General features: G+C 38.1%; 2 protein-coding genes across 2 annotated transcripts; both read right to left on the bottom strand.

The window, feature by feature from the left end:
- Positions 1-9170: 9170 nt before the first annotated feature.
- On the bottom strand, positions 9171-11753 carry LOC128856110 (LMBR1 domain-containing protein 2 homolog). The gene is made up of 4 exons (XM_054091500.1): positions 11583-11753; positions 11097-11526; positions 10091-10992; positions 9171-10038 (listed from the first exon to the last, which is right to left on the bottom strand). The coding sequence occupies exons 1-4, from the start codon at positions 11751-11753 to the stop codon at positions 9406-9408; spliced, it is 2136 nt and encodes a 711-aa protein (XP_053947475.1). The 3' UTR covers positions 9171-9405.
- Positions 11754-11887: 134 nt separating this feature from the next.
- LOC128856112 (BBSome-interacting protein 1) lies at positions 11888-12337 on the bottom strand. Its single transcript, XM_054091502.1, has one exon. The coding sequence runs from the start codon at positions 12125-12127 to the stop codon at positions 11894-11896; it is 234 nt and encodes a 77-aa protein (XP_053947477.1). The 5' UTR covers positions 12128-12337; the 3' UTR covers positions 11888-11893.
- Between the last annotated feature and the right edge of the window lie 1369 nt (positions 12338-13706).

The following is a 13706-nucleotide window of genomic DNA, read 5'->3' as shown; positions in this document are numbered from 1 at the left end:
CAATAAGTATGAAATGTGGGACCTGAACAATTTGAAATCCTACTTATATGGTGCCAAGATGAAGTATATACACCGATCACCCATCCTTAACAACCTCCATCCCCCAACCAATTTTCCTCCTCATCCATCCTCCTTTGCTCATCAAGGAGCTAAAAAAATTGTACAAGCCAACAAGGAAGAAGACGTCCTGTAGCATTAAAAAAGAGGAGCGGAAGCGTTCCATAAGATAATGGCCACAGCGCTGGGAGCATTCAACAAAGGGTCGCTTGACCCATAACCTAATATCGGACATTGCGAAATGACTTGGTAAAAAGCACGGAGAGGTTGACTTTTATGTAACGTAATTGCTTAGGGGTTATGGGTGTTTCAAGGAATATTTGCACCGCTTTCATTTGGAAAATGACCCTTTTGTCTTATCGCACTAGAAAGTGCAAGGTACGTTCTATTTATGTGCCTTGAGCTCTTCAACGCCAACAAAAGTGAACTTCATAATCCAAATATGCGATAAGGTAGAAAAATGACTTGCTTTCAGCGTAGATGGCAAAAATGTTGCGTGAGGAGTAATGGGCCCGAAAGGCGGACTAAAGACAAGAACAACTGGCACAGCAAGCTGCTGAAAACGGCGATTAGCCGTCGCAGTGTGAACACCGAAATGGTACGGCCACTAACATAGGCTGATGATTTGAATTAACCTACTCAATAACGGCCTCCCGACGTGTTACTTAAGGGCAAGGTTCCGGAAGGAGTAACCATTCGGACAAGAGGAGATTTTAGTTGGGGTTAAACCCACACTGACGGCTACAATGGCTATCTAGGCTTTCGACGCTTTCCACCTACTAAAAACAAAAAACCAACCTCCATCCGTTTCAGAGCCTGCCGCCAGCGCTACAGCTTCCGCAGGACCTGAAATCGATACGGTCACTCAAGGCACAATGCATTCAGCTAATGATGATAGTTCAGACCTTATCCCGCCCATCTCAACGTATTCAGAAAACAAATTGTTTTCGAGGAGGAGGATCATCTTCGATGCCTTCAACAGCCACATCAAGTGTATTGTAGATGCTACGTCACACTACCTGAACCAGATAGCACGGCACCGAAAGCCATTCTAACGGAATGTCTTAATTCAAACGTGATTGATAAGATGAAAACTTTTGGCATTTTGGATTAAGAATAACACAGAGGATAGTAGAAGATGTTACGGTCCCTGATAGGGTATACGATATTATTGAAAAAGAGCATAAACAAGCTCATAGAAATTCTAGAGAAAACAAATTGCAGATACTTAAAATTTTTTATTTCCCAGCGATGGCCTGGCAGATTAGACTACGTTAGACAGAGTCATACCTGCAAGTAAAATAAATAGGAACGTCTCGCCGAACATTAATAGAAATATTCCACTAAATTTCCGTCGAAACAGATTTGCCCCAACGGCAAGGGTTTCGATAGCGATAGATATAACAAAACCGTGCACTCCGCCTCCAAATAGGGACCGACGGACGTCCTCAATGAAAATTTAAAAATCGTTTCCCAGGATTTGGTGAACTTTAGAGAAAAAACTATCGAGGACATTTAAGGTTTGTTTGAGAAAGAGCAGGAGGTCAGCGAGTTGATAAGCTGTTTATTGCCAATAAACAAAAGCCTGTATACAAGGAAAAAACTGTTGTCGATAGCAATGGCCAAGAGGCGAATTTCTCTCGCATAGATCCTTGAGCCCGAGGGATTTGTTTGTATTTGATCAAGTCATATTGGTTCAATACCAGTTAATTCGGTGGTCGGAGTGATGACTATGAAAGTGGATCAACTCCATCAGGAGGCTTTAATTGACTCGTGCCATGAGTAGGCCATTTGCAATTATTAACTCTTTTAGCTAAAAGGGAATTATTATTATTATTATTATATATAAGAAAAGTAGAGGAGATCCACTACTTTACATTTAAATGGAGCACTAGTGTAAACACGTTCGGCTCGCTTGTTAATGAATTTACCAGAGTAACAATAAATAGTATTAATATCTTACATTATACGCTATTAGACAATTAACTTCCTAAGCTCAGCTAACGTAAGGTACTTGTAGATGTTCTTGATGGATTCGGAGTCATAGCTTTTCAGGGCATTGGAAGGGGTGTTGTAACCGAAGACGTTGAATCTTATTGTTGAAAAATGTTGACAATTATCGAGCAAGTGGATGACCGAGATTGAACCGCTGTTGCAAAATGGACACTGTGGAGGTGGAAGACCCTTAAGGAGATGGTTATGCGTTGCTGTCGTATGACCAATTCGTAGGCGGGAGAAATTTCTAAGATCGTTACAGTTTATTCCCCTCGGAAAGGTGGGTGACTGCCTTACCGAGTTTAATGCTGAGTAGTGATGCCGGAAATTATTCCACTCAGAAAGTTTGGCTTTGAAAAATTTTGCTTCTGAAAGCCTAAAAACATCTTCTTTGAGAATCACGTTCAAGGCGATAAGTGGTTGATTTGCTGCCAGTTTTGCTCTTTCATCAGCGGCTTCATTGCCAGGTATTCCTACGTGGCTTGGAACCCACATGATTTTGATTAAATTATTTCCGCCAGCTAAAACGTTGCGGATCGTTGGGATGATAAAGTTGCTTTTTGGTATGTTGGTTACTGAACGAAGGTGGACATGCTGTCAGTACATACAACGTATTTTTCACCAGTTCGGAGAGCATACTGCGTTGCCAGCAGAACGGCGTTTGCTTCTGCAGTAAAAACGGAGCAGAAGTTTAGTAGATGACCAGCTGAAATTGTGTTATGGTCGGAGTCTACTACCGCAAAGGCTGTGGTGGAAACAGTTTTAGTCCCGTCCGTATACAAAAATTTCCATCCTTGTTCTTTTAGATTTGAGGCAAGTTGTTCGAAGGCTTGACGGTAAACTGTAGGAGGAGTTGTACTTTTCTTGAAAGAATGCATGTCTAGGTACAGCAGACTATTAAACTGGAACCATGGCACAGGACGTTTGTAATCGAATTTCTCTGGTTTGATAGGAATACCTAGTTCATTCGCAGCATTTAAACATCTCATAATGGTTGACGGTCGATATCCGTGTTTTTTCCTTCTGCTTGCCGAATAAACCGCCTTGAGCAATACTGCATTCTTGCACCGAAGGAGCTTTGGGATCAATTTGATGGTGTTGGCAGTAGCTCTCTCTTCGATGGTTGGAAGACCAGCTTCTGTCAAAGTGCAAATAACCGGTGAGGTAGGGAAGGCACGTATGCTTCTCCTGGCTGCGGTGTGGTATGGAGGGAGAATGAGCTTAACATTGTTTTTTGCACAGTGCCCATAGATCGGTAGGCCATAGTCGATTTTAGATAAGAGTAGCGCTTTGGTCGCATTGATGAGCGATGCTGGATGGACAAGACAGTGTTTCGACGATAAGTATTTGATTATATCTAATCTTTTAACTAGAGCTAGTCTAAGGTATTTACAATGACTTTTGAAAGTTAGCTTAGAATCAAATATAATACCAAGAATTTTTAAAGTACTACATAACAATAGGTTAACATTATTGAAAGATAGGTTCATCGGTGGACACATTTTCTTATTGCATATATGAAAGTTTCTGCATTTATTAAACGATATTTTGGCCCCAGACGTATTTGACCAGTTTGTTAATTCCGATAAAATCTGTATGAAATCATTCTGTACCACCGATAAATCTTTACATTTAGAGGAGAGAAGTAAATCATCGGCATATATTATGTGGTTAATTCTTTTATGCTTCGATATAATTTTGTTTATGTCGTCAAATGCAATAATGAAGAGGATCACTGATAGTGGTGACCCCTGTGGGATACCATTAAAAAGTTTGTGTGTGTTTGAATATTTATTATTGACTTTGACTGAAAATAGACGGCAAGTAAGGAAGTTTTTGACAAAGTTATATATCTTTTTACCGATTTTCCAAGACGCAAGATTTCGAAGAATGGCATGCGGACCGATTCTTTCGTAGGCTTCCTCGAAATCAATACTAAGAACAGATACGTGTTTTTTTGTGGAAAGGGCAGAAGTGACAAAATGTTCAAAAATAAGTAAGGCGTCCATCGTTCCCTGGCCTTCCTTGAACGCTACTTGATGGGCATCAAATAGTTTGTTTGAAAGTGCGAACCATACAATGCGGTTAGCAACAATCTTCTCTAGTGCTCTCTAGTTGCTTAAACATGACAAAAGTGATATAGGTCTATAATCAGAAGCAGAAGTTCCGCATTGAGATGATTTTGGAATAGGAAGTACTAATGCATTCTTCCACGTGTGTGGGAGGATGCCTTGGCTTAGGATGGCGTTGTACAGGTTGACTAATCGAGTTTTGACTACCGATGGTAAGTTTTGCAGCAATGAATATGAAATACGGTCACGGCCTGGGGTTTTACCTGACATGGAATTAATAGTAACTTCAAACTCGAAAATGGTAATAGGGGACTCAATTTTTTGGGCTGAAGGCGATGGAGAGTTATTAACGTACTTTTCTATTAGAGTTTGATTTTTTTCGGCAACAAAATTAGGGTGGAAATTGGAGTCCTTTGAATAGCTTGACCAAACTGAGCCAAAATTATTTGCCATGTCCGCAGACGAGTTGATAGGGCCATGAGGGGTGTCTAATACTTTGATGGATAAGGGGGAGAAAGTACCCGAAAGCATCTTTATATTAGACCAAATTTTTCTGGGGCTGCAATCTGGGGTTATTGTACTAGTTAACACCTCTAAGCTTTGTCTCTTTGCGTCTTTCAGTTTTTTTTTGAAATAAGCGTTACTTTTTTTGTATTCCAATAGATTGGAAAGGGAACGATGCCTCTTATAATTATGCCAAAGGGTTTGTTTTTTGTTACGTAAAGAAGAAAGAAATTGAGACCAATAAGGCACCATGGTTTTGTGAAATTTGTTTTGTGTTTGGGGAATAGATAGGTGAGCAGCTGTACGAATAGTTTTAGTTATATTGTTGGCCTCTTTGCTGATCGTAGATGATTGGTTGTACTTAAACGACGTTACAGTTGCCGTACGTTGGAAAAGTTCCCAGTTCGCCTTTTGTGTTATAAACTTTGGTTTAGGGGTCCCTGGATTGGACAAGGCGGCTACAACTTTAGTGAGAAGGTAGAAATGATCACTGCCGTGGAGAAAAGGCGAAGTGGAACAAGAGAGTTTTGGGGCCAAGCTCGCCGAGCACATGCTAACGTCTACATGGGTAAATGTCTGGTGAGTTGAGAAATGAGTTGGCGCCAAGTCGTTTAACACTATGTAGTTATTTAGAAGGATGAAATCCTCTACTATTTTGCCCCCTGGAGTTATCCGAAGTGGATCCCCAAAGGGGGCTCCACGCGTTCAAGTCACCGATCAAGAGTATATCTGTAGTAATACTAGAGGTTATGTCTAGAAGCATTTTTAGATTAAAAGGTTGTTGCGGAGGAATATAGAGAGAAACGACAGTAAATTTGAAACCTAAATTGACTTCGACGGCAATGACTGACAACGGGGATATAATGTCTAATAATTTGTGGGGCGTTCCTTTTTTTACCATGACGCATATGCCTTGCTTTGAGGTAGCGTTATGGGGCAGGTTATGAAAGTAGCTATGAAACGAATTCGAAATAGGCGCAGACCTATTGAAGGGGATGTGAGTTTCCTGCAGGCAAACTATAGATGGAGATAAGTCTTTAATTAGTAGTTTTAATTCATTTAAATTGTTACAAAGTCCATGGATATTCCAATGAAGTATATCAAAGGTTATCAATGGAGTTACTAAACCTATCTGATCTTTCACTTTCAGAGTCAGAGGGCATCCGTGTTGAAGAGAAATAGCGGTTTTGATTTAAAAGTTCCTGGGTTAAACGAGTGATAGGCGAAGAGATTGTAGAATTAGAGATCGGTTGTGATTGCACAGTGTTGCCTGAAGTAGTTGTTATATTAATGGAAGTTGAAGGTTGAGATATGTTGGATGATTTACTTGGTGGTGGGGAGAAAGTAGGTAAGTTAGAAGTAGTGTTGCTTGATGAAGCTGTTAGATTAATGGAAGTTGAAGATTGATCAACATTAGATGATTGACTTGATTGTGGGGAGAGAGAAGATGAGTTGTAGTTCGTTTGATCATTGGTATTTGCTGGCTTAACGATATTTTTGCTTGAACTCGAAGTGGTATGTTCTTGCTGGAGTAGTAATACGTTCTTGCTAGTGTTTGTTTCTGTTACTGGTTGAATGATTTTGTTGCTGGATGTGACACCAGCGAAAGAAAAGTGAGCTGAGGTAGAGGGAAGTTGAGAAGAGTAAAACTCTCTCGCTTGCTTCAATGTGCATTTACGTTGGGTTTTTATTTTAAGGATTTCCTTTTGTTGCAAAAATTTTGGGCATTTATTGTAGCTGGATGGATGTTCTTCATGGCAGTTTGCGCACCTTATGCGTGAACACTCTAAGTCTGGATGAGGGGGGAGGCTGCATACTTGACACAATGGGGCATTATTGCAATGTTTTTTAGTATGACCTAAATACTGGCAAGACTTACAACGCATCGGATTCGGGAAATATTCCCTCACCTTAACTTTATACCAAGATATGTTGATGGTTTCTGGAATTCTGAAAGCATCAAAAGTAAGAAGGATGACTCCGCTTGGTGTTGCTTTGTTATCAACTATCCTAGTGAATTTGAAACAACTTACTACACCCTCCGTTGATAGTTCTTTTACGATTTCCTCATCAGGAAGAGACTTGAGAAAAGGAGGGAAGACCGTCCCTTTCACGAAATTGAGGTTATCGTGGTATTTGCATGTGATATCGCATATTCCTGGAAGTTGTTTGGCAGCTATAAATTTTTCTGCAGTATGCTTGTCTTTGACCAGTAGTAAAAGGTTTCCATCTCTCAGTTGTGAAATTTTTTCTATGTTTTTGCTAAACACGTTTAACGATTTTTGCACTGCGAAGCATGAATAATGCGATAGGGGCTTCTGATAATTAGTAGAAGAAACAACAATGTATTTTGGGGTGGATATTGTTTTGTTAAGATCTGGAAGATCAGGAAAATCGTCGAATTTAATTGGAAGTTTTTTCTTCCGTTTGGGGGAGGACGCTAAGGTAGCGAACCTATTATCCCCTAAATTATGCGTCCCGGGGGGCATTCTGTCACTGTTTAATAGAAATAAATTAAGCACGTGGTACACTTGAAAATAAGCAAATGGAAAAAACCAAACGTAAGAGTGTAGTTGTTGGGATATAACTGCACCGCGAATGAAGGAACTCAGAGAACACTATCGAAACACAACCGTATGCTACGAATGTTAGTCGATGACTGTAAAAGCGAATAACGCGAGCCTTTCTATGTGATCTGAGTTGAAGCTGGTATTCCGATGAAAAATAATGACTGAAAAAAACCAAGTCACAAATTGAGAATTAAAAATCTTAAAATGAATGAAGCTGGGCGGGAGCTAGACAACAAGAGCAAGCTTATAAATATAACTAATCGCGCTTTAGTAGAATTAAAATCAAAAATGAAAATAAGAAAACTTCAAATGTGCGTGCATCAAAGTGGCTGGCACACTTTGCATTATTACTTAATTGCTTGATATGTCTTCTAAAAGATACAGGTTTTATTGAAGTAAAATATGCATTTATGTAACTTTTAATATTATTTTATTTCATATGTTGTGTTATCGTAATCAAAAAGTATTCACTTCCGAAGGAATTTATATAATTACAAATATAAATACGGGAAAATCTCCCACACTAAATAAAAACAACTTAATTAATTATATCAAATAGAGCTAACCTCGCAATACTTAATTAACTAAAGTATGTATAATAGGCCGGGTCGATTTGTGGGGAGGCAAAAAAATCGCCCATTGCTCTGTGAAAATCATTATCTAGGGATCAAAATAAGAAACTTTGCCGAAGGAACCATACCTCTAAAACGGGTCGAACTTTTTAGTTTCTTTTCTATAACTCACTTAAATTAATTTTTTCATTTACATATGTTCTGACTAAATAAATTTCTTAAGAGAAAAAATAGATATTATTATAAATAAATAAAAATAAAGAAAAAACATAGCCATTTAGCTGATTTTTTCATGTAAAGGCCAAAAATGGTGATATTTTGAAATTGGGGAACATCATTCGTTTTAGAGGTATGGTTCCTTCGGCAAAATTTCTTATTTTGATCCCTAGAATACGATTTTCACAGAGCAATGAGCGATTTTTAAATCGACCCGCCCTAATGTATAATATCTCAATAAAGTAAACAAATAAAAACAAAAAGACGCACTAATATCAGGGACCAAAACTAACAATTATCTCGAATTTACAAATTGAAAACCTTAGAGTAAGGCTCAATGACAGCCCTGAGGAGAAATATTGAGAGCAGTCTTGCTTCATGACGCTTGGAAAAACCCGATACTTCATTGGGTATAAAATAAAGTTTCACAATGAACACAATTAAACATGATTTAATGATAAAAAAAAACAATATTTCCCACAATCAAGGAGTCTTGAAGTTGAACAGTTGTATGATAAGGAGAATGATGTCGATGAATCTATAAAATGTGACTTTATCCAGACTCTGAGACAATTGACATCTCGATAGGCTAAGTTTAATATGTTGTTGTTGTTGTAGCAGTACGTTTGCCCTGTCAGTATTGCTAAGTTTAATATCAACCGGTACGATTATAACTCGTCAAATGTTCAGTTTGATACGACCCGAAATTATAAATCATCAGAGATTCGGGAGTTGTTATCATCAATATTGAAGTTTACTAGTTCTAACCGGGAATTTCGCTTGTCCACAACAAAAAAATCACTCAGAGTTGATCGGGTTGAAAAAGTGTAATGAAAGAGTATCATCACCTTCTAATATAAAACAGAAATTCACTACCCGACAATCTGATCACACTGCTGGAGAGTGGTATTTAAGATATATCAAATTTGAAAAGGGATTTATCAACATTCAAAATGAAAAGAGGGCAATTAACTCCGCAACTCCTAGGTTTATAAAGAAAGAATTATTTGTTGTTTTTGTAGCAGTTTAAATTGTTCCTCTTATATAACAGTTATCAAACAGAAAAAATAAACGTTGGAACTGCTATTTAGCAATGTTTTTGCATACAACTCATAACCGTTATGTCCCTGACTAAAATTTCTATTTTAAATGACAAACAGTTCTAATTGCACTTACAGCAATCAATACAACAAAAGGTTGAAAATCAAAAATGTATGTGTGTGGACTAAATCAATCTCTAATTATACTCTGAGCTTATATAAGTCATTTAATTTAGATGAGTTTGCTAATGAAAATAGTCCTTAGTTTTATATACCTCAACCTACTTACAGAAAAACTAATTCTTTGTGATTTCGTTTTCAATAAATACAACTTTACTGGGTATTATTTCTTAATAATCATTATCAGCTCTGTTTGAGTTCAGACGTCGTCGAAGAGACCACGTGGTGGTGAGCCTATACGTCTTTCTGTAGCATCGCCATAGTCATCGAGGCTTCCCCCCGTATTGCCAAAGTGATCTGTGGTGCCTTTAAAACCTATCTCCACATTCGTACTCACCCCAAAGCGTTCGTTGATCTCTTCTGATAGACTGCGCGGCACTCCCAAAGTTGGAGCACGATTGTTTGACGACGAAACAGTCGCATAGCTAAAACTCTCTCCATCACCCAACAGCCCATCTGTTGGTGAACGTAAGTGGCCAACGGCGCCGACTTGCGTGCCAACCCCCCCTATGTTACGATATTTTGCAATGTAGTCGTTTGTCACAGATGTGGGATCCCTCCGCCTCGACATGGCATCCTCGGCGCGCTGCCTACGACGTTTTTCCCGAGCAATCAGATCTTTGCCTTCTTGCACCAACTCAGTGGCAATTGTTTCATTCTGAAGGAATTGTTGGAAGCCCATGGCATTCAATGCTCGACTTCCCAAGCTAAACCAAGTAGCCAGACAGAAAGCTAACATACACATGGGAAAGTAAATATTAAAGCCATCCGAGATAATGCCCAAAACGTCCATATGACCCATTATTTGGGTATAATATGTTTCGAGAATGCGCTAAAAAGAAACTATAAATAACGGTTTTGCACAAATTTCAAGTACAACTTACCTCTTTGATTATATGTGAATCCATATGTATCAGTCCGAGAAAATTTAGACACATCGGAGGGGTCAGTCGACATAATAACATACCACTAAAAATTAAACTATGCTCATTTGTCTGATGATGAGGAGCCAGGTAATAAAGATTAAGGAAACGTATACGGAGAATCGTAGAGTAAGTGCAATAAAAGAGGTAGCAAAGCACGATCATTGAAAATAGCTCAATAGTAAAAAAGTCGTAGCTATACTTGGCCATATTAATCACATTTGCGAATATGGAGAGCACTGGTCGTCGGTTGAAAAATGTAAGCTCACTCCATACGACCATAAATGACATAATCGCAGTCAACACGCAAAGAACCTTTAAAAATGGTGCTTTGCATAAACACTCCCAATACCAGTGCAGTGTTGGGCTGTAGAGAGCGCTACCTAATGGTGTCTTAGGAGACGGGAACTCGGTTTTGAATCGTCGATCAGCCGAGTGCATATTGCGTGATACATCTTCCAGATGCAGAACAGTTTGCACTTGCACGCTCCAAAGAGATTCGCTACGTTGTAAGGTCTGTAATGATTTTATTACTTGTTTATGGATGCGCACCAAAGCCCTCTCGGAAGGAACAATCGTGGAGGTGCCCCCATTTCCACCACCTCGTGAGTAGTTGCGTACAGCGCGTTCCAGTAGCTCAGTTGGTACTTTTCGTAATATAGTTTCCACACAGGGACGTAATTCGTGATTGTTAGGAACAGCGCGACTTATACCCTGCAAGGATTCGAGAACATCGTCTACATTCTCCTCAGCCTCTGCCTTGTCTGAACTGAGTTTGGCAGCTTTAAAATATGCATACTGTAAGGTGAAGCCAGGCTTTGCGTTGTTCCACAGTGAACGTGGCACTTCAACAAGCGCGTACCCTAATTAAAAAAATGCCAATTTATAATATGCATAACAACCAAGGGCGTAAAACAAGACAAGAAAATTATAGAAGAGACAAATATTTATATAAAAAAATGCATACCTAGTAGTAACACCAGCAGAAACAACCCCCAGGTGTTTGATGCCGAAGATGCTATAGCTTTGAGCTTCTGCCAATCTAAAGAGACACCTTTCGCTGCTATGTATATCAGCAAAATCCCACAAATGAACAGATAAGAGCTGTAATATATGGCATTCTCAACAAGCGCAGATTTAAGTTTGCCTTTAATGGTGAAATCACCAGCCTTTAAGTAGGACTGCATCAAAGGCATAATTAACCAGGTAAGGAATTGTGAGGTCCAATAGATTATGCGCCACAAATTTGGAAAAACAGAATCGGGAATCATGCCCCAGGGTGCTTGGCACTCAGTGCCCGCAACCGGAATAATTTCAATGTGGGAACTGTTGAAGTTTGTAGTTGTGAAAGACATCCCGATATCGTTATGCTCCTGTAAGCATTGCCTGTACAGAGTCTAAAAACGAGAAATATATTAATCGGCTCAAGAAAACAGAATATTTCTGTACTTACATTTGTGACATCAAATGGGATTGTGAACACTATTAGAAAGGAAAAGCACCATGCCATTAGTACAGATAACGTGACCATAATATGTTGACGAGGAATGTTGCCATAACGATAGAGTGAAATACCGGCCAATAGTAAAGCGGCCACAATCGCAACTGTTAGCAAATGCGCCATGTTAGTGATAAGTACTTAGGATTTTCTTTGACAAATTGGCTTAACGGAACGGTCAATTCTTTGTAATGTTGTTTGAATTATATTCAAGGCGTAGGTTTCTTTATCCAATGCTCCAAAATCTACTAGAGCAATAAATTTATTTATACAGCTTTTCGGGAGTTTTTCACATCTGTAGCGGTCTTTAAGCGTTTCTCTTGTAACTGTCGCGATGCTTGACGCTGCATTTCCTCTAAGCGTTCCAATGCCTCTGTTTTCAAGGGTATTAAATGTGGTTTGCAGAAAATTAATTCAGTTTTATGCTCGAAAAATAATTTTCCCGTTGTTGGTTCAATTAAATCGATTTTCCCGAGGATATCGATTTCTTCAGACGACATATTAAATTTTACCGCTGTTCTGCGCCGGCAAAACAAAGCTTTTTTTAGCTGATATCACTACAAACATACGAAATTCCACAAAATCTCCCTTCACTTAAAACGTAAGATTGAATATAATTTTAATCCAAATGCTATTACTGCAACATAATAAGATTGGTATCTGAATGTATTTCTATGCATTCATATGTATGGAGAACAGAGAACGTTAATGTATAGAGAAGTCTCACGAGCTACGAATAGTGTGAATTGTCAAAAATGAAGTGAAACCGCGAAGACTTTTTCACCTCGCTCAACTCGACAGCGGGGAGCTTCTTAACAGAGCTGATTACAGTGAATTATGTACAAGTACATTGGCTCTGCTCAGTTTTTGGTTTCTGTATGAAATCAAATTGACGAATGCCGACGGCATTTTGCAAGGGATTTGCTTGTGCATTTCTATGTTCCCTTGACAAACGAAAATTTATTCAATTTATATTTTCAAACAAACTTAAGTAACTTTAATATTTGTTGATTTAATTTAAGGGGTTACATGGGATTCGTCGGGTAAAAAAAGGCCTATTTTCAATATTTTTTTTTTCTATGTAAAAAATTATTTATTTAATTCAAACTTTTGTTTTGTCTTATAGATACATATTTAAAGAATAATTACTGAAATTTTCAAAAAAAACAAAAAACAAAAAAATTAAAACTCCTCCATTGTCACGTCATTTTCGGTGACCCCTCGAAAAAAGGTGCGTCCGCGTTGTCAGCATAACTCCTGACAGGCTCATCAAAAATGGAAAAACAAAAATAAGTGTTTTAGTTAAGACCATCAACTCGTGCTTGAACGAAGGAAAGAAAAAAAGTAAAAATTGGAATTTTGGCAGACATTTTTCCAAAAAAATGAAAATTTCGGTCAAATATGCTTGACATTTTGTTTTTTTTAATAGTTGTAATTGAAAAAACAAACAAAATCCTTCGTTCAAGCACGAGTAAATTGTATTTCGAACACCTGTGTAAAATTTCATCAAGATCGGTTGAGTAGTTTTCGAGAACATTTGACAACCGACTTTGAAAACACGGTTCCGAGAAAAACGCGTTTAAAGTTTTGAGTAACAATAAAAGTGGCTTGGAGCGCACACATTCCAAAGGCTGTATCTCCGAATTTATTATTCGGATCGACTTGAAAATTTAGGATAATATTCCTGAGATGTTGTAAAAATTAATAAGCCAAAAAAAAAAAAATCGATTTTTTGAACCAACGAAATCCATGTAACCCCTTAAAAAGAAGAATTTAAACAAAATACATTATAAAACGACCCCACATTTAGGTGTGTGCGTTTTAGTAAATTTAAAACATCATACAAATTAGATGAACATTTTGACTACTTTTTTTAAGTCGAAATTAATTTTAGACGATAATTCATAGAGCATACAAGTGATTTGGTATATTGATGTATATATATGTATATCAATATATACATACATACAGTGAGTCACAGTCAAAGTGAGCCACCAATTCCTTGAAGATATTTGTTTAAACCACTTTTGTAAATACTTTCAAACACCCATTATTTTTTGTCAACTTTATCAAGAGAGC

This window comes from Anastrepha ludens, chromosome 2 (assembly GCF_028408465.1).
Source record: "Anastrepha ludens isolate Willacy chromosome 2, idAnaLude1.1, whole genome shotgun sequence".
Classification (NCBI taxonomy): Eukaryota; Metazoa; Arthropoda; class Insecta; order Diptera; family Tephritidae; genus Anastrepha; species Anastrepha ludens.
This window is presented reverse-complemented; position numbering and strand designations above follow the sequence as displayed.